Genomic DNA, 25304 nt, shown 5'->3' with positions numbered 1-25304 from the left:
TCAGAAATGCAGTAAAGCAGGTTTGCAACAATTGATCAAATTTGGTCCTAATGTGGGATTTCCTGTATAGACATAACTCTCTATCTGCAGTGTGCCTGATGTGGATCCTCTATCTATGCTGACCTAAATCTCAGCTCTGAGAAATGACTTGTGGGACCCAGAGAATTCTCAAAGAGATGGAAATGATCTAGATCAGTGTACTTCAACACGTACATTAAACCCCTGATTCATACTGTGTCAATTGATTCAAGATTATGATGGTGGAATGGGGCACTAAATTATATTATATGCATGTTTCAATAAGTTGTCCTACAGAGAATACATAGGGTTGGACTGAAGGAAAAAAAAACGAATCGGTACAAAATAATAAACCAAGCAGTAACCCACGTGGATGTCAGAACAGAGGAGACTCCACGGTGCTTGACGTTTAACACTGCATTCGAAGCCCACGGGAGGTACGTGTACGAGGATTTGGTTAATTAGCTAGCAATTTACCTTACCTTGATTTTATTTTTAGAATTGCCCTTTCTGAAACCCAAGTTTATGTAGTTACATTGAGCTGTTGAGTTTACATGAAAGGGGTAAAATGTATATGTTAATTGATGCTGGAATAAAGTGAGCTTGCTAGCTAGCAAACGACGTTGGCTAACTATCGAACAATCAATATATTAGCAACCGGAAGACTTCATTTAGCATCGCACGCAGTATTTTGTCAAATGTAGCCTATAATCAATGTCGGTTTAATTATTAGTGAAGGAGAACTTGCCTCGTCAAAATGTGTAGCAGCAAGGTGATATCGATAGTGCAAGATTTCTCTGTCTAACGGCTGGAATTTTGTAGAATGATGCTGTGAACCAAAAATGAATTAATCTCTCGTTTTTATTGTTGAAATTTGAATTTTATCATATTCGAAGGAAATAAATGTTCAACGGCCGACGCCAATCAATCATTTTTTTTTGGAGGGAGATGACATTACAGTGACAACTTCCACAGCATATACTACTTAAATGTGTTGCTATCGATAGACTTGCTCACCGTTTGATGAGCATTTTCCTTTTGCAAAAGTGTCAAACGTTATTAGTAGTGCTTGACTTGGACCGAACTGTTTATATTTAGGTGCTCCACAATAATTTTGAACATATATTCTATAAGAGGTACAGGAGCTCAAACAATAGAACATTTGAGGTGCAGGTACGCGGCTCTGGCGAGCACCCGCCCAAGTCAAGCACTGCTTATCAGCTGATATGACAACATTTCTCTGTGTTCATGCTTTTCTCTGCAGGCCTACAGTAAACTCTTGAGGGAGACCTGTGACTGTGGACCATGCCCCAGACAACGAGTAACCCCCCAGGCTTGTGCATTGGTGCCAAAACCATCCCAGAGAGAAAGCAGATATATTCATGCAATGGTATACTGGACCCTTCTCCAGGGCGTAGGTACAAGCAGGCCTATCCTTTCAGGTATAGGTGGAAATGGAGGAAGAAGTCAAAAAAGAAAACGCCACCAGCCCCACCTCTGCCATCATATGAGGAAGAAAACTGGGAGGAGGAGATAGGAAGCTTTGAGACATATGGATTTGCTCCATATGGTAAGGAGGGGGAGAGATACAGTGGGGTCTGGAATTATTGGACCCCTTGATAGAAATTAGCAAAAAAATGTTTTTTTTTTTTTAATACAAATACTGAGCTATAATGTATGAAAGTATTATTTTATACTAATACAATTGCTCAGAATGGGAGGGGGGGGGGTCAAATGTATTGTATCTGCTGTTTAATACTCCGGCAACCTTTCCTTTCGAGGATAAGGGAACTGAGAATTTTTCTAAAATGTTTTATGAGATTGGAGAACACATTGGGAGGGAACTTAGAACATTCCTCTATACAGAATATTTCCAGATATTTGATATCCTTTGTCTGCGCCTATGGACTTCCCTCTTCAATTCACACCACAGGTTTTCAATGAGGTTCAAGTCCAGAGACTGAGATGGCCTTTGCAAAATGATGATTTTGTGGTCAATTAACCATGGATTTTTATGTGTGCTTGAGGTTATTGTGTTGATGGAAGATCCACTTGCTGGCAAGTTTCAGCCACCTGGCAGAGGAAACCAGGTTTTTGGCTAAAATGTCATGATATTTGGTACAAGATCCCCAGGACCAGTGAAAGCAAAATAGTCCCATAACATCAAAAATCCACCACCATTATTTTACAGTAGAGATTAGGTATTTTTTGCATATACGTTGTTCTTTCTATGGCCAAACCCACCACTGTTGTGCGTTTCCTCATTTGTCTATTTATATAGTACATCAAGGACTACCGTCTAGGACAGTGGTCACCAACCGGTCGATCCCGATCTCCAAGAAATTACTAATCGATCGCCTTGCGTTCCTGTTTTTTGTTTGTTTTATTCGTTTCACTCGGTTTGTAGTAGGTGCACTTAATTCATGTGTCTGAAGGTACAAACTCCGCCTACTCAGCGACCCCAATCAAGTGCACATATATCGGCCAACAGCAGACCATTCAGAACTCGGATCACCGTGCAGCTTCCATGAGACGATAGAGAAGCCTGAGCAGCGTTTCTTTCTGGTTCTGACGAGAAAAATATAATACTGTCTGGGGAGGTTCTCTTCTGCACAACTAATCCAGTAAATGTGGAGGAGGATTTAAAATGCGGTGTTGCCTTGTTAACGTCCAAAAGCAGAAGTTGCGTCTTATTTGTAGCACTGGTGCTCCTAACTTCAAAAAGTAAGAAGAACCAGGCAAATGGCTGTCCTATCATTCTTAATTGTCATCCGTTGTTACCTTGATGTGGAACGCATCACTAGAGAGTGGGAAAGACATTACAATAAAAAAAAACTACTTTTAATAATTTTATTCAAAAGTGCAACAGCAAACCTATTTACATATGTAATTTTGTTTTGGACAAACAAATGTAACATACAAAACATAATTGTTATATTCAACAGTGCGATAGAAAACACACATACACACAATTTTTTATATATATATATATATAACATATGTAAAAAAATTAACATGTATCAGTGTTCAGCATACACGCTTATAATTAGCAGTGAAAATGACACTTACATACAAATAAATAGAGTCAAATATATGTGTGTATATATATGTATGTGACTTGACATTACCTGTATTTTATTTAAAAGTGCAAATAAAAATGTAATTTCTAGCTCCGTTAGCTCTGCCTGTGACCGGATTTCTGTCTCTGCGGCAGCTCTTTCCTCGATGTGTTTTACCCAGCAATTGATGTGCTTTTGGCTGAAGTTATGTTTTAGCAACGACTCGTGTTTTATTTTGCTACAGGGTCCAGCAACCTAAGTCTTCCCTGCTTTCATTACTCCACACTTTCGTCAGTACTCACAAAACGCGCTTCTCCCATGAATTGGTGGATGAGGCAGAAAGAATGAAGTGAGACTCGAGTTTCGCCATCGGCTGGAAGACGGTAATATGCAGGCACCATCAGTCCAGTAAAATATATATTTTTTTAAAGTGAATTATTTCAATTTATGCTCACGCAGCGGTGCTGTGCATAACAAGTAATACATACAATTATCTAATATTACCAGTGTGATCATATACCTCAAGCTTTGAAACATAATACAATTGTCTGAGAACAACAACATTGTAATGCCATTGGCAGGGCAATTCAAGCATAGCCAATATGCTGTGATAATGTATTGGGCTATAGCCTACTGCACAAACCTCATAGGTTAATGTAGCATAGGCTTACATTTATTAAGTCATGTTTAAAAATATATATCTGAGCAGTAGATCTCCACCTGCATATTGACTCAAAGTGATCTCAGCTCTGAAAAGGTTAGTGACCAGTGGTCTAGGACAAGTTAGATTCAAATATTGGACTCTATACTGTATGTAACTTACTGCCATTACTCCCAGGTCAATAACAATGTATCCATATTACTAGACAATTGGTAGTGCAAGGAAGGGACCATTATTCATTTCAGACCTAATATCATATCAAGTCTTGTCTTGTTCTCTTGGTTTGTATAGAAATGTTGACACATTAAAGTTTTGGCAGCACTAACAGTGCAACTTTATATATATATATATATCATTTCTCTACTTAGGACTTTTTCATGTAGGGTGGTGCTCAGTAATGCCAAACTGGAGAACTCATTTTTCTGAAACAGGTGCTAGAGGGCTTCTTCAGTAAGACATTTTGTTTTGTTTTCCATTTTGCTATATCTTGAACTACTGAAGATTTTCAATGGGCTGCTCGCTACAGAACATTTAGATATCAATGTTATAGAACAGACATGCTTTTCTGCCCTGCTGAATAGGGAATAATGTCCGCTCGAATGCAACACATTTATATCTGCAGCATTCAGAGTTTTGCTCCTCCAGAACATGACATGTGTTCAGTAGGGAGAAATTGTTTTTGAGCTGAATGAAACTGGGAGGGAATACCTCAATGAGGACACAGATTTCCGTTGTCCGTTTCAATATGTTTTGCTACAGTTTGCCCAACTGAATACGAGCCAGAATTGCCATGAATCTTCTGTTCCTCTTTTCAGGCCCAGAGGATGTGGATAGAGTGGCCCTACAGGGGTTGACCCTGAACCAGACTCCCTGCCCTCCCCACCCCCAGACAGCAACCGACTACAGCCCTGCCACCCACCACCAAGCCCCCGTCAAATGGGTTCGCCACATCATCCGCAGCGTGGAGGAGCAGTTTGTCGACGCAGAGGATTGAGGTCCGGTGTGTCCTGATACACTTTTTATTAGTTAACTCTTTAATCGTAAGCTCTTAGGAATTATATTTTAGTTGGTTTCTCAGGTGTTAGGGTTAGTATTACTTGTTCCTTGGTTTGTTAATGAATTAGAATGTCATATTTGTAGCCTCGTTGACAGTTGGGTTACATGTTAACAATTCATTTTTTTTTTTTGTGAATCATTTCAATAGATGTGTAGTCTAACTCTGAACTAAAAGAGAAATTGTAGTTTTATCTTATTTTTAAATACTTTTGTTTTAAAAGCAATCAACTGATATAAGCCCATGTGTTCAAGTGTCACTCCCTTTAAAATCATATGTGTTAAAATGGAGAGGGCACAGTGCAAGAATAAGTATGTTTGGATATATTCTCAAATGGACTTACCTGATTGATTCTGAGCCCATGGAGAGCAAGAGGTCAGGTTGCCATGACTACAGCACCCTGTAAGACACCACCCACTGGGCACAGATGTCAATTCAACGTCTATTCCAAGTTGGTTCAATGTAATTTAATTGAAATGGTGTGGAAACAATGTTGATTCAACCAGTGTGCGCCCAGTGGGAATGAAATTCAGCTTTTGAGATCCAAGATATCTTTAATGCAAATAAACCATGCATTTTAACAACAAAACTCTACACTGATGCATCATTCCCACACTGTTTTTGTTGTAGTGGTAGTAGTTCAGAAGATAACGTTTTAGCATTAGATGCCCACTAGGTGGCAGTGTTGGTTAAATATTACATTTACCTCCATTGCGCTGAATTCTTTCCATGCAGCTCTGGGTTTATATAGTGAGTTCATTCAGTTCATAGGCCCTGTTCAAATACTAAAAAAAATGCATCCATCCTTCCTTCCTTCCTACCTTTCTTGAAAGTAATCACAGATCTGAATTGGTGAAAATAAGAAGGAGCTAACTTTGCTGTGGGCCCGGTTTCCCTAAACCATCTTAAGGTTAAGTGCATCGTTAATACCTTCGTAGGAGCATCGTTAAATATCTGAGCTGTTCACCAAAACTCTTGTTATTAACGTTGCACTTGAAAACGCTTGTAATCGTAACGTCTGCCTCAGACCACTCATAAAACACTTAAATGTATTGTTAGTGTGGAGCCCAAACTGTTCGGACGCTACAGACAGAAGTTGGCTGATAGGCTCTACCGACTTCAGACGAGTCCCAATACGCTTGTGGGGGTCGTAGAGCAAAACGAAGGACACCCTCGTGTTCGTGGGAGTCATCTTTCCATATAGGGCTCATAACAGTCTGTAGGCCAAACCGTTCAGACACTACGAACGGGATTTTCGGGATGTCCCAAGGCCTGACACACAGCTCTAGCTCTGCCACCTTTCACCGCAGATGTGGCCATCGGCGGATGTGGTGGATTGAGAAGCATCCAATGCAACAAAAAAAACATCCCTAGTTTAAACTGACAGATTTTGATAGGGATTTTGTTATTATGATAACGTGCGTAACGATGTGACAAATCGGTGTATTTTTTAATATATATTTTTTTCCTATTTATTGGGTAAGCATTGGAATAAGCCGCCTCAATATTGCAGCCGCAGTTGGTAATATCTCTAGGAGCTGAGCCGTCGTCAGGATTGTGAAATAATTATAATGTCAAGGTAAGATTTTAATGATCCGAGAGCAGGGCTCCCTTTCTTTCGATCCAATCAGTAACGATGCATGCGCCAACGACGCACTTAGAACGTTCTCTCTGCGTGTTGTTTTGGGCAAAGCATGTTACGTCTTCGGCCGTTTTTGTAAGAAAGATGCATTGTTAAAACACTTCTAAGCCTAAATTACATTGCTATCGTGGAAACCGGGTCCAGACCTATCCAATAGCAAACCGGGTCTAGCCCTAACCCATTTCTAATAAATCTGTCTTTTACCTCAAGGAAACAAGGAAGGAAGGACGCATTTCTGAAGTAAGAGTACAAGGCCCACACATTCACTTGCCAATTTACATGACTTTCCCAAGCATCATGCACAAAGACAGTTCTTTTGATGAGCTAAAAATTTAATTATTTATTGTAACCAATCTGATTCATGTGATCTAACATGACTTAGTGGTGTGCATTGTCCTCAGATACTAGGTGTTAGACGATAAAGGGGTGATAAAATGCTTTGGAATTCTCAGCTCCGTGCCAGTAGCTGCTGTAGATGAATTTATAACGAGGCTCCTCCGTCTTTTTAAAGTCAATTATTTAAGATTGGATCAATCGCCATCAAAGCAGACCACTTGCGTTTTGATGTGCTTCTATAATCATCTGTGAGAACTTTGTTGCTCCAAGGGGCAGTGTCAGACAGTCTGTGATGCTGCACTGAAGGTCAGTTCATCAACTGCTATATAAAGAGCATAAAGTGTAAAAGGTTTTCAATACCTTATGGGAACATAGCTTTAAAGGAGTTAAGCATGAAAATGACATTTTCCCCTGGTAGGCTCAATCCAGGTCTGTGCAAGCACCCCCATAGACTAGATCTGGTCTGCTTTCTGTGCGTGGTATTAACAGTAGTGAATGCATTGTTGAGACACATGTCTATTGTCAGATGTCAGTTCCAATCATGTGGAGAATGATTAATGCACCTCTGTCCCAGAAGACATCTACCACATCTTACATTGTGAAGGAGTTTCCAATGGTGGGTGGTTGATCAACCCTAGCCACAGATCTAGGATCAGTTTATCCGTCCAAATCCTTTTCTTGACCATTTATGACAGGAAAACACAAAACAGACCCCAGATCAGCTTCTAGTGACAACCTACTCCTACTCATCTGGATCAGACTCCGGCAGATCCATATTTCTCCTCTGACTCAGCAGCCATTGCTTTGTGATCTCCATCCAAAGTGTCCAGTCATTTAGTCCGGTAAGTAATCTGGTTATAACCACAGATGTAGGATTAGTTTACCCACCCCAAACCCAATCCATAACTAGTAGGAGTGGAAAACTTAAAATACTGAGATCAGTGACTAGGTAGGCGCAACATAACCAGCACCAGCTCCACATAATTTCCACTGTGTGACTCAGCAGCCATAGCCATGTGATCTCCCTGGTGGTTGATCTGGTATTAATAGCCACGTTTAGGCTGTAGCACAGAACAGGAAGAGTCTGTTGTTAGCTAGCTGCAACCAGAGCTGACCAGAACAGACCTACAGCAAACTGCTCCTTCTGTACGCTTATAGCTTAGACACAAAACACCTCTGAACAAAATGTCGGCAGTCAATCTGTTTTGTGTTCACACAGCAAAGACCTTGAAGTCGTCAACCATTCAGCCTTGTTAAAATACTCCAAACCTGGAGGTGGCAGTAGCGTTGTTTGGCAATCTTTGTCGGTGTGTGTTGCTTAGTTTATGGTCTAGATTCCCAATGTTGGTTAGCTAGCTAGATTGTTGATACTAGCCAGATGGACACAGCTAGATGACTACCTAGAAAGATGAAGAAATAACATAATTCATTCTCCATAATCCCATTTGAGTTGGCAAGAAACTACAGCCAGTGCCAGTCCATAGCCAAATGTTTACCTAGCTAACGTTAACATATTCGCTAGCTAGCTAAGGACATTGTACTAACACGGGCAGCTGTTTCATGGAAACTAATTCATTGTGATTTAATTATAACGTCCATCCATGTCAGTCGTTTGCTAGCTTGGAGGAAGTATTTGGTGTTGTTGTGCATTGCATCTGTGCACTTAGCTAGCTACCATCCCATAGCTTACATTGCATATCGAGTGTGAGTGGCTCATGACATTTAACTGTGGATGTGTGGAGAAAATGCCCTAATCCCTTTTTGTTGTCACTCCTTTTGGCTTCCCCATTTAGGAGTTTGTGGTCTCTGATTGGCTCAAAGTTGTTGACCACTGATATGCGATTTTACAAGTAGAATATCGTCGTTACCGGGTCGGCGTGCAGCAGGTAGCGCTTTTGTTCTAGCAAGAGAAGGAACGGCCTCCCACTGTGTACGTATTGGCAGTGAGATTCTCCGGGTGTTTCATGCTTTACAAGATAGTGTTGATGTGCCACGTGGATTTATGATACTAGAACATTATGTGGAGGTCCTTAAAATTGTGTTAATTGCTCTTAGCAGGGGTCTCTTAACCCATCAAAGGGCTAGTCTTCCATGTCTTGTTCAGTGGGGTCTTCCTTCATTAGACCTTGTATAGTTTTTCTTGTTTAGTTGCCACATGAGACTAGTATATTCACTAGATACCACTGTCCAAGGCTGTTTACACAGGCAAACCAATTCTAAGCTTTTTTTCCCACTAATTTGTATTTTGTTTTAGAGCTGGTCTGATTGGTCAAAAGACCAATTAGTGAAACAAATGTCAGAATTGAGCTGCCTAAGAAAGGTTTTAATTCAATGTGACTTGACCCAGTGGGATGCCATCATCCATTCCAGGGTTTGGGGTGACAGACTGACTCTAGGCTTCCATGTCTACTTTGTCTGTGGAAATCCCTGGCAAAGGTCTCCATGCACATTGCTGACCCGATGACCAAACAGACGTTAGATGTTTCCTAACGTCCATGTGGGACAGTGAAATGGTGCAATGCGACAGGACAGACACACTGGCCATGAGGGCTTCCAAGTGGGCCAGCCCTGTTAATTTACAAACCCCTTAGATTTTTCAGGTTTCAAAGCTAATCACTGTGGTCATTGTGTAAGTAATGTTTTTGTTTATTGGTGTTTTAGAAAACAAACATGTATTGATGAATTAAAAGGTCACCACCACCATCTGGTGAACATGGACATGTTTTGCTGAGTCACTTCCATTGAAATTCTTCTGTTTCTGAGTGTTGCCACACTGTGAAACAACAGTAAAGTTAAAGTGGAGTAACTCATAGAGTTAGATATAGCCTTGATTTTAGCAACGCTACTACAATCGACTTTATAAGTTTCCTTTTTTTTTAGGTGCTACATTGCAATGTGTCAGCCTTACCCTTCTAATACTATTCTCGCAATGCATGCAAAACCAATTTGTTCACCTGTCCCCCGGCCTGCAGTACCACCCCTGGCCCAGAAGGGGGCAGTGTAGCTGTGTCAGTCTATCAGTGGTAGTGGTGCCCTCTGGCCTGTTGGGATGCAGTGCTGGTAGGCTGTAGCCTGGCTGGCTGGCTGCTATACTGTTTTGTCTGTGCTGTGCACTGTCCTGTGACGCCTCTCTGTCTTTGTCTGCAGCCGTGTGGTGTCTGGGTCAAGGTGCTGCTAAAACAAAGCCCTTGAAGAGTCAACCTCGAGAGGGGGAAGAGAGAGAGATGCTATAGGAAGCACCTAGGATAAGCAAGTTACTTGCACATGCACTCAGTTGAGCTGTTGGATTAATTTCATATTCATTTAATGCTGTTACATATTGGTACTTTTAGTCCAAAGCAACAGGACTGTGCATCTATGGGGATTGTATCATGATGAATGTCTGATGTTTCTGTCTGTTTTAGCAGCATTCTTACCACATATGAGACTGACTAGTATGAAGCTGATAATCCAGGGTAGATATTTAACAAATGTAGTGCAACCTATTGTTCCCATCCTATTGGACTTTTCCTAATGTGGCTATGGTATCGCTACAATATCTCCACTCCAGAGGAGGCTGGTGGGAGGAGCTATAGGAGAATGGGCTCATTGTAATTGGCTGGAATGGAATAAATGGAATGGTATCAAACACCTTAAACATATGGAAACCACATGTTTGACTCCATTCCAGCCATGACAATGAGCCTGTCCTCATATAGCTCCCCCCACCAGCCTCCTCTGCTCCACTCCTACCCTGTTATCTGCTGTGTCAGCCATACAGCTCCCTATTCCAAGTCTCATGGTCTTTAAACCTTTGATCACAATGCAGAACCCTGCATCCTCATTCTGTGCATTACTCTGAGTGGTGATAGGCGGGCCGACCGGCATGCTTGACTCCAACACCCTCTCGACATCACAACACCAGGAATGTGCCTTTTACATGAATTACGGTAGTCTTTATCACAGGCACTGATAGACCCTTACCAAGAATTCTCAGGACATTTTTAAAGAAACTTCCTCCGGTTCTCTTAACCCCCTAGCTCTGTCAGTTTCCTCCCTCATTTCTACTCGTCTTTCTTCTCTTGTTCAGGAGTTTGTTTGATCATCCACTGGCTTTGGGTTGGCCGGGGTCGTGTTCATCACTTTCTGTTGCATGAAAATGCGCATTTGTTATTGGGCAAGTCCAGGCTGTCCCTCCGTGTTTCAGTTGGTTTACTTCCGTTTGGTGCCTCATGAACACGGCCCAGTTCTTGTGGTCAGTGGAAACAATGTGTGAGTAGCTAACTCCTGTACAGCTGCTTACGAATCCATTAGGCCGGCCGACCTCCATAGAGATTTAAACAGCACACAACACTGGTATGTTACATGTCATAGCCCAGTGAGATGTCTGTGGCCACGAGTCTTTGTTAATCATCAGGTCAGCACTGGGCCACTGGCAGGCGGAGGCTTGGCTGTTTGCTGTTTCCTCAATCACAAATCAAATCAAATGTTATTGGTCACATACACATGGTTAGCAGATGTTAATGCGATTTTTGCAAAATGCTTGTGCTTCTAGTTCCAACCATGCAGTAATTTCTAACAAGTAATCTAACAATTTCACAACTACCTTATACACAGAAGTGTAAAGGAATGAATAAGAATATGTACATATTAATATATGGATGAGCGATGGCCGAACGGCATAGGCAAGATGCAGTAGATGGTATAGAGTAGAGGTCGACCGATTATGATTTTTTCAACACCGATACCGATTATTGGAGGACCAAAAAAAGCCGATACCGATTAATCGGCCATTTTTGTAAAAAAATTTATATATATTTATTTATTTATTTGTGATAATGACAATTACAGCAATACTGAATGAACATTTAGTTTAACTTAATATAATACATCAATCAAATCAATTTAGCCTCAAATAAATAATGAAACATGTTCAATTTAGTTTAAATAATGGAAAAACAAAGTGTTGGAGAAGAAAGTAAAAGTGCAATATGTGCCATGTAAGAAAGCTAACGTTTAAGTTCCTTGTTCAGAACATGAGAACATATGAAATCTGGTGGTTCCTTTTAACATGAGTCTTCAATATTCCCAGGTAAGATGTTTTAGGTTGTAGTTATTACAGGACTATTTCTCTCTATACCATTTGTATTTCATATACCTTTGACTATTGGATGTTCTTATTGGCACTTTAGTATTGTCAGTGTAACAGTACAGCTTCCGTCCCTCTCTTCGCCCCTACCTGGGCTCGAACCAGGAACACAGCGACAACAGCCACCCTCGTTACCCATCGCTACACAAAAGCCTCGGCCCTTGCAGAGCAAGGGGAACAACTACTTCAAGGTCTCAGAGCGAGTGACGTCACCGATTGAAACGTTATTAGCGTGCACCCCACTAACCATTTCACATCGGTTACACCAGCCTACTCTCGGGAGTTGATAGGCTTGAAGTCATAAACCGCTCAATGCTTGAAGCACAGCGAAGAGCTGCTGGCAAACGCACGAAAGTGCCGTTTGAATTAATGCTTTCGAGCCTGCTGCTGCCTACCACCGCTCAATCAGACTGCTCTATCAAATCATAGACTTAACTATAACATAACACACAGAAATACGAGCCTTAGGTCATTAATATGGTCAAATCTGGAAACTATCATTTCGAAAACAAAACGTTTATTCTTTCAGTGAAATACGGAACCGTTCCATATTTTATTGAACGGGTGGCAACCCTAAGTTTAAATATTGCTGTTACATTGCACAACCTTCAATGTTATGTCATAATTACGTAAAATTTTGGCAAATTAGTTTGCAACGAACCAGGCGGTTGTATATACTGCGTGCAATGAACAGAAGAGAAGTGACACAATTTCCCTAGTTTAATATTGCCTGCTAACCTGGATTTCTTTTAACTAAATATGCAGGTTTAAGAAAATATACTTCTGTGTTTTGATTTTAAGAAAGGCAGAGATGCTTATGGTTAGGTACATTCGTGCAACGATTGTGCTTTTTTTGCAAATTCGCTTTTGTTAAATCATCCCCCGTTTGGCGAAGTTGGCTGTTTTTGTTAGGAACAAATAGTCTTCACACAGTTCGCAACGAGCCAGGCGGCCCAAACTGCTGCATATACCCTGACTCTGTTGCACAGAACGCAAGAGAAGTGACACACAATATCCTGAGTTAAAATAAATTAATGTTGCAGGCAATATCAACTAAATATGCAGGTTTAAAAATATGTACTTGTGTATTGATTTTAAGAAAGCCGTTGATGTTTATGGTTAGGTACACATTGGTGCAACGACAGTGCTTTTTTCGCGAATGCGTTTGTTAAATCACCCGTTTGGCGAAGTAGGCTATGATTCAATGATACATTAACAGGCACCGCATCTATTATACGCAACGCAGGACAAGCTAGATAAACTAGTAATATCAACCATGTGTAGTTAACTCGTGATTATGTTAAGATTGATTGTTTTTTATAAGATACGTTTAATGCTAGCTAGCACCTTACCTTGCCTCCTTGCTGCACTCACATAACAGGTAGTCAGCCTGCCACGCAGTCTCCTCGTGAAGTGCAATGATCAGTGTCCAAAAATGCTGATTACCGATTGTTATGAAAACTTGAAAATCGGCCCTAATTAATCGGCCATTCCGATTAATCGGTCGACCTCTATAGAGTACAGTATATACATATGAGATGAGTTGTGTAGGGTATGTAAACATTATATAAAGTGGCATTATTTAAAGTGACTAGTGATACATTTATTACATCCAATTTGTAATTATTAAAGTGGCTAGAGATGAGTCAGTATGTTGGCATCAGCCACTCAATGTTAGTGATGGCTGTTTAACAGTCTGATGGCCTTGAGATAGAAGCTGTTTTTCAGTCTCTCGGTCCCAGCTTTGATGCACCTGTACTGACCTTGCCTTATGGATGATAGTGGGGTGAACAGGCAGTGGCTTGGGTGGTTGTTGTCCTTGATGATCTTTTTGGCCTTCCTGTGACATCGGGTGGTGTAGGTGTCTTGGAGGGCAGGTAGTTTGCCCCCGGTGATGCGTTGTGCAAACCTCACTACTCTCTGGAGGTCGACTCTTTTATGATTTTTCAACGCCGATACCGATTATTTGAGGACCAAAAAAGCCAATACCGATTAATCGGCCGATTTATTATTTTTTTATCTTTTTTTTTTGTTTGTAACAATGACAATTACAACAATACTGAATTAACACTTATTTTAACTTAATATAAAACATCAATAAAATCAATTAAGCCTCAAATAAATAATGAAACATGTTCAATTTGGTTTAAATAATGCAAAAACAAAGTGTTGGAGAAGAAAGTAATATGTGCCATGTAAAATATGTGCCATGTAAAAAAGCTAAAGTTTAAGTTCCTTGCTGAGAACATGAGAACATATGAAAGTTGGTGGTTCCTTTTAACATGAGACTTCAATATTCCAAGGTAAGAGGTTTTAGGTTGTAGTTAATATAGTATTTATAGGACTATTTCTCTCTCTACCATTTGTATTTCATATACCTTTGACTATTGGATGTTCTTATAGGCACTATAGTATTGCCAGTGTAACAGTATAGCTTCCATCCCCCTCCTCGCCCCTACATGGGCTCAAACCAGGAACACATCGACAACAGCCACACTCAAAGCACCGTTACCCATTGCTCCACAAAAGCCGCGGCCCTTGCAAGGGGAATAACTACTCCAAATCTAAAAGCGAGTGACGTTTGAAACGGTATTAGCGCACACCCAGCTAACTAGCTAGCCATTTCACATTGGTTACACCAGCCATTAGGCTGATAGGCTTGAAGTCATAAACAGCGCTGTGCTTGCGAAGAGCTGCTGACAAAACGCACAAAAGTGCTGTTTGAATGAATGATTACGGGCCTGCTGCTGCTCAGTCAGACTGCTCTATCAAATCAGACTTAATTATAACATAATAACACACAGAAATACGAGACTTTGGTCATTAAGATGAACGAATCAGGAAACTATAATTTCGAAAACAAAACGTTTATTATTTCAGTGAAATACGGAACCGTTCTGTTTTTTTTTTAATTTAACGGGTGGCATCCCTAAGTCTAAATATTCTTGTTACATTGCACAACCTTCAATGTATGTCATAATTATGTAAAATTCTGGCAAATTAGTTCGCAATGAGCCAGGCAGCCCAAACTGTTGCATATACCCTGACTCTGCGTGCAATGAACGCAACAGAAATGACAATTTCACCTGGTTAATATTGCCTGCTAAACTGGATTAGTAGTTATAACTAGTGATTATGATTGATTTGTTTTTTACAAGATAAGTTTAATGCTAGCTAGCGATTTACCTTGGCTTCTACTATATTCGCGTAACAGGCAGGCTACTCGTGGAGTGCAATGGTTAGAGCGTTGGACTAGTTAACTGTGCGGTTGCAAGATTGAAACCCCTGAGCTGACAAGGTGAAAATCTGTCATTCTGCCCCTGAACAAGGCAGTTTACCCACAGTTCCTAGGCAGTCATTGAAAATAAGAATGTGTTCTTAACTGACTTGCCTAGTTAAATGAAAGGTATAAAAAAACAAAACAAATTTATTTTTATTTTTTTAATAATCGGAAATTGGCGCCCAAAAATACAGATTTCCGATTGTTATGAAAACTTGAAATCGGCCCTAATTAATCGGCCATTCCGATTAATCGGTCGACCTCTACTCTGGAGAGCCTTACGGTTATGGGCGGAGCAGTTGCCGTACCAGGCAGTGATACAGCTCGACAGGATGCTCTCGATTGTGCATCTGTAAAAGTTTGTGAGGGTTTTTGGTGACAAGCCAAATTTCTTCAGCCACCACTCTGTCTGTGTGGGTGGACAATTTCAGTTTGTCCGTGATGTGTACGCCAAGGAACTTAACTTTCCAGTGTGCTACGGGGCGATAGTCGTTTAACGTAGCTTAACTTTCTTGGGAACAGGAACAATGGTGGCCCTCTTGAAGCATGTGGGAACAGCAGACTAGGATAGGGATTGATTGAATATGTCCGTAAACTCACCATCCAGCTGGTCTGCGCATGCTCTGAGGACGCGGCTAGTGCTGCCGTCTGGGCCGGCAGCCTTGTGAGGGTTAACACGTTTAAATGTTTTACTCACGTTGGCTGCGGTGAAGGAGAGTCCGCAGGTTTTGGTAGCGGGCCGTGTCGGTGGCACTGTATTGTCCTCAAAGCGAGCGAAGAAGTTGTTTAGTTTGTCTGGGAGCAAGACATCGTGGTCCGTGACGGGGCTAGTTTTCTTTTTGTAGTCGATCGACTGTAGACCCTGCCACCTTCCTCTCGTGTCTGAGCCGTTGAATTGCTACTCTACTTTGTCTCTATACTGACACTTAGCTTGTTTGATTGCCTTGCGGAGGGAATAGCTACACTGTTTGTATTCGGTCATGTTTCCGGTCGCCTTGCCCTGATTAAAAGCAGTGGTTCACGCTTTCAGTTTTGTGCGAATGCTGCCATCAATCCACGGTTTCTTGTTTGTGAAGGTTTTAATAGTTGCTTTTGGTACAACATCACCGATGCAGTTGCTAGTAAATTCGCTCACCAAATCAGCGTATACATCAATGTTCTGGAACATATCCCAGTCCACGTGATCGAAGCAATCTTGAAGCGTGGAATCAGATTGGTCGGACCAGCGTTGAACAAACCTGAGCACGGGCGTTTCCTGTTTTTAGTTTCTGTCTATAGGCTGGGAGCAACAAAATGGAGTTGTGGTCAGATTTGCCGAAAGGAGGGCGAGGGGTGGCTTTGTATGTATCGTGGAAGTTAGAGTAACAATGATCCAGAGTTTTCCCAGCCCGGGTCGCACATTCGATATGCTGATAAAACTTAGGGAGCCTTGTTTCAGAATCCCCAGCTACAATAAATGCAGCCTCAGGATATGTGGTTTCCAGTTCACATAGTCCAATGAAGTTCTTTCAGGGACGTCGAGGTGTCTACTTGGGAGGGATGTACACGACTGTGATTATAATCTAAGATAATTCTCTTGGTAGATAATGCGGTTGGCATTTGATTGTAAGGAATTCTAGGTCAGGTGAACAAAAGGACTTGAATTCCTGTAATGTTGTTATGATCACACCACGACTCGTTAATCATAAGGCATACACCCCCGCCCTTCTTCTTACCAGAGAGATGTTTGTTTCTGTCGGTGCGATGCGTGAAGAAACCAGGTGGCTGTACCGACTCTGATAATGTATCCCGAGTGAGCCATGTTTCTGTGAAACAGAGAATGTTACAATCTCTGATGTCTCTCTGGAAGGCAACCCTTGCTCGGTTTTCGTCGACCTTGTTGTCAAGAGACTGGACATTGGCGAGTAGAATACTCAGGAGTGGTGGGCGAAGTGCCCGACTACGGAGCCTGACCAGAAAACTGCTCCATCTGCCCCTTCTGCGGCACCTTTGTTTTGGGTCACCTGCTGGGATCCGATCCATTGTCCTGGGTGGTGGACCAAACAGAGGATCCACTTCGGGAAAGTCGTATTCCTGGTCATAATGTTAAGTTGACGTTGCTCTGATATCCAATAGTTCCTCGCGGCTGTATGTAATGAGACTTAAGATTTCCTGGGGTAACAGTGTAAGAAATAATACATTAAAAAAATACTGCATAATTGCCTAAGAACGCGAAGCGGCCATCTCTGTCGGCGCCGGAAGTTTACTGATGGACTGTTGTCAATCGGGGCCCATAGTTTTTCCTGCTTAGGTCGTGTGGTCTGGAAAAAAATCCTAGCTTTCACTTTGATATATTCCACTGTAATCAGGGCTAGGAATTTTACCTAGCCTGGTTATGTGACCTGTGCCCGTATTGATTGCTGATCTAGGATCATTTTTGCCCCCTCCATTAATAATGAGACCTGAAACGATGAAGGAAATGTACACATACAGGGAGGTCACGACAAAATCACACCACACAACACTCAGATTTATGACCATTGTGTTTGCGATTCTGTGTTTTCTAAATATTGATGACTATTTTTCAATGTTACTTTTGATCAGCACTCCTACTCTGACACACTGTGACCAGGAAAAATGACTTGCCCTACGTATAGTACAATAACGGGTCAACTATGTTAGTAAAGTCACCTAGTCTATTGAACACCAGTGCTCTAGCAAACATAAACATGGACGTTTCATGTGTCACTGTATCTTCTATCCTGGCCTTTGGCAGGTGGCAGATTTTGGAAGCAAAGGTGGTAGTTGGCACAAGGCAGGCAGAATGGTACCTCTGTGCCGGTAGCGTTGTGATTGTGATTTGTTGTGATTTGGCACACACTGACTGCACGAGCCTGGCATGCACACAGGTGTGTGTCTGACGCTGTAGGCTGTCATTAATGCACGTTAGTTTGCAATTTAGTTATGTAAAAACTGGCGCATTAGCATTTTCCAGCCCTAACGCCAGGTTCGGCTATTTACCTGTCTTATATAAGCTCGCTTGCGCTCAGATGGACAGGGTGGAAATATTGGAGGTGTCCTTAAAAACATGATCCAAAGTGCTCATTTCAGGCTGCGCTGATAGGAATATTTAAGACCAACCAAAGCTAGTTTTAGTGGTAACCCAGCTGGTTATTGAGTCCCAGAGTTGATGTGTCATAATACCCATAAAACCTAGCGATCAAACAGGGAATTGGTTCCAATCGTTTTTCCACCATTCATTTTTCCCATAAGGGATTTTAGAAACACTTAAAATAAGGGCTGTGTTTCGTGTAGGCTTACCCTGGTGTGACGTTTTGTAAATCTCTCTCAAACAAGGTGACTTTTATCAATTTATATTCAGCTAATGTAAATACAACCAACCCTATTAGAATGATGACGCTTGCAATGCAACCTCTGGAGATGTGTGAAAGCTATTTGATCTGTAAGATGGTTCTGATTTTATTGATCATAAAACATAAGTCTATTTGGGAGCAGTATAAAAGGTGAGTGGACATTCTCCCTTTCTCTTTATATTGGATCTTTGTCCAGCTACTAGTTAGGATGTGCGTAAAACCCTCCATAGCCTGTGTTGTTTTAATATTATATGCCCGCAGGGAGAAATTAGGGTGAGACGGCTTATATTTAAAACAAGTTTTTGTTTTGTTTAGAATTATTTGTTCTCTTTTTAAGCTTTATTAATAATTGAATCTTGATTATTGACAATGTTTGGTATGTCCATGCTCAGCCATAATGTAATTTACAGTAGGCCTAGCCCCTATATCCGTGTGAATGCTGTTGAAGCCACGCAATTACTTGGAGCAATGTGGACTGCAAATGGGTTCAAGTGAACGTATTTAGCAAAGATAGGTCTACATTTTGTTATTTGGTTTTTGTAAACCATTTAACAACTATAACAGACTAACATTGGAATTGGTGTTGATGTCAAGTCTATACATCAGACCAGAAATACACAACTTGAAGCAATCACATATTTCGCCATGGAACACATTCTGATTGGCCAGTGAGGGGCCAAGCCTGGACACACCCACAACTTGTTGATTCATCAAGACCCACCCCTTTCGCGCCAACGCCAGTAAGTGTGCCGATAATTGTAATAGTGAAAATAGCTTGAACCTATGGCGCTACCGCCTGTGCTTCAATTTACCATTGCGATAGGTTTGTTAAAATAGAGCCCTGTGTGTGTGGCAGGTAGCCTAGCGGCTAAGAGCGTAACCGAAAGGTCGCTGGTTCGAATCCCTGAGCCGACTAGGTGAAAAATCTGTCGGCGTGCTTTTGAGCAAGGCACTTAACCCTAATTGTTCCTGTAAGTCACTCTGGATACAAGCGTCTGCTAAGTGACTAAAATGTAAAGTGTATGTATATCCGGGACAGACAAGGTCGCTGGTGGCTGATTGAGTGCTCTTAGGAGTGGGTGACCTCGTTCGCTCGATCTGCAACAAAGGAAAGGCAGGAGACGCAGCGAAGAGCTCAAATCACTGGTGTCTGTCCCAGTTTCTCTCTCCCTCTGGTACACTTACGCACACACTAGCTCTCTCTCACACACGCACACACACTTTGTTGGCCTACACACACTACCCCAACCCACCCAGACTCTTCAAGAGATTGGCAGATTTCTCTCCAGTACTGTACCACCTCTGAAAAGAATGGACCATCGCCCCACTGCCCAGCATGAAAGTGACACCCTGTGTTTATTTATGACTTCCATTTCATCTTGAAGCAGCCATTCAGCCCTCTAGAGTACCTTTGTACATCACTCGCTGCCACACAATGACTGCATTGAGACATAAAACGGAGTCGTGACAGACCTAAATTGGTTGGAGTCCTTGTGCGTAGCAGCGTGTAAATCTGAGTCGGGATCGCAGGGCTGCTTCTTCCACTGAAATGTACTGTATTTGCCTTTTGCCAGGCAGGCACTTTGGTGTGTGTGTGTGTGTGTGTGTGTGTGAGAGAGAGAAAAGGACAAGCGTCCTCAATGAAGGCCAGATGGGAGGCTGGTTGGAGGGAAGGATGTTCACTGACTGGGAAGGGAGGAAGTTATATGTAGCTCTTTCTCTGTGTATGTCTTCCTGTCTCCTCTCTCCCTGTCTGCCTGACCAACTGACCCCCACCCCTCTCTCTCTCTACTGTATCATCAGGTCCTGGCACCACCAGTGAAACTCCCACACTCCTCTCCTTCTGGCCTCCGTTACTGGGTGTTTTATCTACACACACAGTGTGTATGTGCTGGTGGCAGTGTACATGAGTTAGTGTTCAGTCTGACACTACTTCACACCATCTGCCTGTAAGGATATCTGAGGAACATTCTAGCCCTTTCTCTCCGTCCTTACATAACTGCCTCCATCTTAATTCTGAGCTATCGAGTCACTAGCGCGATTAAGCTTGGGATACTTGGGTATTCGGAAACACACCGGATGCTTTTCTCTCCCGATGCTCTTTGAGACCCCACGTATCAATTACACACCTGGGTTCAAATACTATTCGAAATCATTTCAAATAGTTTATTTGTGCTCGTTTGAGCTTGCCTGGCTTAGTGGGCCAATTCGATTCTTCCCAGAACAGTCCAGGCTAGAACAAATGCTTAAAGTATGTTAAAGATTTTGAATAGTATTTGAACCCAGGTCTCATGTGTTGCTGTGAGGAATGTGGTCAGTGTGACTGTGTAACGTAGGTTCACCTGAGAGGTTTGGCCTTCACACCTCCTCATCATCCGAGAGGTCAGCGGGGCCACTGGTAACTGATCTCCGTGGGCATGGGCTATGGCTATCTCACCGACTCGTGCTCTGGCTCTCCTTTTCTGACACTAACACACTCTCGCTCTCTCCTGAATGCCTCTCTCGATATAGATACAGTGCCTTTCTGAAAGTATTCAGACCCCTTGACTTTTTCCAAATGATCTTACATTACAGCCTTATTCTAAAATGTATTAAATGAAACAATTTCCTCAGCAATCTACACACAATACCCCATAATGACAAAGTGAAAACAGGTTTTTAGAAATGTTTGCAAATGTATTAAAAACAATCAAAATACATTTGTCTTTCGTCAGCACCTACACACACAAACACACTTTTCTGGGTGTGCGGCAGCTCATGTTTTTTATTCTGCAAATGTATTAAAAACAGAAACCGTATTTACAGAAGTATTCAGACCCTTTGCTATGAGACTTATATGGAGCTCAGGTGCATCCTATTTCCATTGATCATCCTTGAGATGTTTCTAAATTCAATTGATTGGACATGATTTGGAAAGGCACACACCTGTCTATATAAGGTCCCATAGTCCCATAGTTGACAGTCAGAGCAAAAACCAAGCCATGAGGTCGAAGGAATTGTCCGTAAAGCTCAGAGACAGAATTGTCGTGGCACAGATCTGGGGAAGGGTACCAAAAAAGATCCCCAAGAACACAATGGCCTCCATCGTTCTTAAATGGAAGACTCAAGGCTGATATCACTGCCAAAGGTGCTTCAACAAAGTACAGAGTAAAGGGTCTGAATACTTATGTAAATGTGATATTTCATTTTTATTGCAAAACTTTCTCACCCCTGTTTTTGCTTTAACATAATGGGGTATTGTGTGTAGATTGAGGGAGGGGGGGAAACAATTTAATACATTTTAAAATAAGGCTGTAACCTTAAAAAATGTGGGAAAAGTTAAGGGGTCTGAATACTTTCCGAAGGCACTGTATATGGATGGACAGACCAGGCCGGAGGGGGACCTCTTTGCTTTACTGTTTCCAGGAAGCAGGAAACACAGTCTTGAGTTTCCCCCCTACCTCCCACCTCCTTCCCTCCGGCTTCCAGCCAGGTGGAGAAAATAGACAAGTGTCCCCCGTCCAAAAATGCCCCCCCCCCCCCCGCACATAAAAAAAATAAAAAGAATAGTCAAAATAATAATGTTCCACAAACAGGGTCTCTTACTTCAAAGAGAGGTTCCTACTACAGTATGTCTCACGATTCACTTATCCTGGCTCGTCATCTTTTTTTCCCCTGCTTTGACGGAATACCCGAACCAATCCGATGCAGCGAGAAGATAAGTCTGTCATTGTGACTTAAGTTCTCTCTTACATCATGCCCTGCTATACATCATTAAGAGCTCGGCCCCTATAAATCTTCACTCGACGTTGAACTAGAAGAACGCGAATGCGAAGAAGGAGATCCCATCATCCAGATTGGTTTCAATGGAGGGAATGATCATAATTACTGGCTTATGCTTTAACTGGGACACAACGATGCAATTTTCCCCAAACCATCACTTCCGTATCTGACATTTCACAAATGTATTTTGTTATTGATTGTTTTTATTGTCATGTGACCCGGCCCTTCGGTATGTATCCCCATCCCCCCCCCCCCCCCCCCCGACAATGAACAGGTCCAACATGGATCTTTTTGAGGTAGCGTACTACCCTCCTGTTGGGAGTGCTCACTAGTCACTCACTTACAAACGACTGTTTGTGGTGTTTCAGGAAGTCTTACTTCTTCGGGAGGTCCGGAACAATAGGGTTTGGCTTGCTTAGCTTTGTTGTCGGTTGCAGCTCTTATTTAGTTAGCTTAACTGTGTGTGTGTGTGTGTGTTTGTGTGTTGTAGCGCTTGTTGAGTTTGCACGTGTGTGAGAGGGAAAGAAATGGAGAGAGAGAGGGGAACTCCAGTCCTCCCCTCCTCTCCTCCCCTTCTCTCTGATGACTCAGAGAAATGTGCTTGCCTCCCGGCAGGCCGTCCTGCCAAAGCACTGGGCAGGATGAAAACACACTGAATTTGATGGGAGAATTCCTTGGTAGAATCTTCTAGGATTATAGGGACTAAAGCTTTCTCAGATAACCAGATCTGATAAGTAATAGCATAAATGTGTACTGAAGCCTCAAAGCTTCCTAATGGGTTTACTTTGCAGATTTGGTACAGCAAGTGAGTCTGTTCATGTTTTGTGTACTTTGGATGTGAGCCAGTTGGGTGACTTTAAATCCAATGCAGTTGCACTTCCATTAATGATACAGAAGTGGATTGGTTGTCTTGTATCAACATTTTTTGTCTACATGGTCAAACCGGGCTACACTGGACTACAATGCCAATGTGGCCTAGTTCACGACGTGTTCAGTCGAGCACGTCGTAGAAAAACGATTTGTAAATGAAAACAATAAAATAGTCAAATCAGCTCCGTTTCAAAACGTTTTCATCCTACAGAACACGACCAAGGATCTACACTAGTATGTCAAAGTGCTAGCCCTGGCATCTCTGGCTTTGATAGCCTCTCCAGCTCCTGCTGGCCTCCATGGACAACACCGTCACCCCATTCATTTGTGTCTCGCTCTCTCTGTATCTCTCGCTCTCTCTGTATCTCTCGCTCTCTCTATCTCTCGCTCTCTCTGTATCTCTCGGTCTCTCTGTATCTCTCGGTCTCTCTGTATCTCTCGCTCTCTCTGTATCTCTCGCTCTCTCTGTATCTCTCGCTCTCTCGCTCTCTCTGTATCTCTCGCCCTCTCTGTATCTCTCGGTCTCTCGCTCTCTCTGTATCTCTCGGTCTCTCGCTCTCTCTGTATCTCTCGGTCTCTCGCTCTCTCTGTATCTCTCGGTCTCTCGCTCTCTCTGTATCTCTCGGTCTCTCGCTCTCTCTGTATCTCTCGGTCTCTCGCTCTCTCTGTATCTCTCGGTCTCTCGCTCTCTCTGTATCTCTCGGTTTCTCGCTCTCTCTGTATCTCTCGGTCTCTCGCTCTCTCTGTATCTCGCTCTCTTGCTCTCTCTGTATCTCGCTCTCTTGCTCTCTCTGTATCTCACTCTCTCGCTCTCTCTGTATCTCGCTCTCTCTGTATCTCGCTCTCTCGCTCTTGCTCTCTCTGTCTCGCTCTCTCTGTATCTCTCTCTCTGGATCACTTTCTCTCCTAAACCTCTCTCTCCCACCCACCCCTTCCTCGCTCTCTACTCAGGATTCTCCTGAGTTGCTTTAAGAATCCAGCACCCTTCTTTCTTAGAATACACTCAAGCCTTTTTTGTTTTTCATTAGAAATTTAGACAGAACCATCAAATTTAGGTATAAATCTTGTAACTCAACCGACTGCTTCCACACAGATAGTCTAAATGGGAAGATAACAAGTTTCTTGGCTGTGGGGTTTAATGTATTGGCTGTAGTAGTAGTTGGCTAAATCCCTTAAGATGGTTTTGTTGAGATCCGTCAAGCCCAATATGCTGGCCAACGATGTTCTTGTGGAATTGCATTCTCTTTGTTTTCTGTTCCGAGGTATCATCCCTCATGTCACATCCCTCTCATGGTTATAAACAATAGTGTCATTACACAGTGGCCATATCTACAGTGCATTCAGAAAGTATGTTACAGCATTATTCTAAAAATTATTAAAATTGTTTCCCACCCTCCTCAATCTACATACAATACCCCATAATGACAAAGCAAAAACAGGTTTTTAGAAATATTTTCAAATGTATAAAAATTTTGAAATATACTCTGTCTGGGCCACTCAAGGACATGCGTTGTCCTGTGCTACGTGTCTTTGTCCTGTTGGAAGGTGAACCTTCGCCTCAATCTGAGGTCCTGAGCGCTCTGGAGTAGGTTTTCATCAAGGATCCCTTTGTACTTTGCTCTGTTCATCGTTGCCTCAATCCTGACTAGTCTCCCAGTCCCTGGCGCTGAAAAACAATGCTTCAATGCTGCAGACATTTTTTGGTACCCTTCCCCAGATCTGTGCCTTGACACAATCCTGTCGAGCTCTACGGACAATTCCTTCTACCTCGTGGCTTGGCTTTTGCTCTGACATGCACTGTCTGCTGTGGGACCTTATATAGACAGGTGTGTGCCTTTCCAAATCATGTCCAATCAATTAGTATTTACCACAGGTGGACTCCAATCAATGGAAACAGGATGCACCTGAGCTCAATTTCGAGTCTAATAGCAGAGGGCTTGAATACATATAAGTAAGTATTTCTGTTTTCTATTTTTAAAACATTTGCAAATATTTCCAAAACCCTGTTTTTGCTTTGTCATTATGGGGTATTGTGTGTAGATTGAGGAACATTGAATCCATTTTAATTGAATCCATTTTAAAATAAGGCTTTCAAAATGTGGAAGAGGTCAAGGGGTCTGAATCAGGGATGCAAACCAGTC

General features: G+C 42.2%; 1 protein-coding gene across 1 annotated transcript; it reads left to right on the top strand.

Moving 5' to 3' along the window:
* Positions 1–150: 150 nt before the first annotated feature.
* LOC149978806 (uncharacterized) lies at positions 151–5381 on the top strand. The gene is made up of 3 exons (XM_090195913.1): positions 151–455; positions 1283–1588; positions 4554–5381. The coding sequence occupies exons 2-3, from the start codon at positions 1324–1326 to the stop codon at positions 4730–4732; spliced, it is 444 nt and encodes a 147-aa protein (XP_090052039.1). The 5' UTR covers positions 151–455; positions 1283–1323; the 3' UTR covers positions 4733–5381.
* The last annotated feature ends 19923 nt before the right edge of the window (positions 5382–25304 follow it).

The sequence above is a fragment of the Oncorhynchus mykiss genome, chromosome 13 (assembly GCF_057628025.1).
Source record: "Oncorhynchus mykiss isolate SJ-2025 chromosome 13, ASM5762802v1, whole genome shotgun sequence".
Lineage (NCBI taxonomy): Eukaryota > Metazoa > Chordata > Actinopteri > Salmoniformes > Salmonidae > Oncorhynchus > Oncorhynchus mykiss.
Note: the sequence above shows the minus strand (reverse complement) of the source record. Positions and strands in the feature narration are given on the sequence as shown.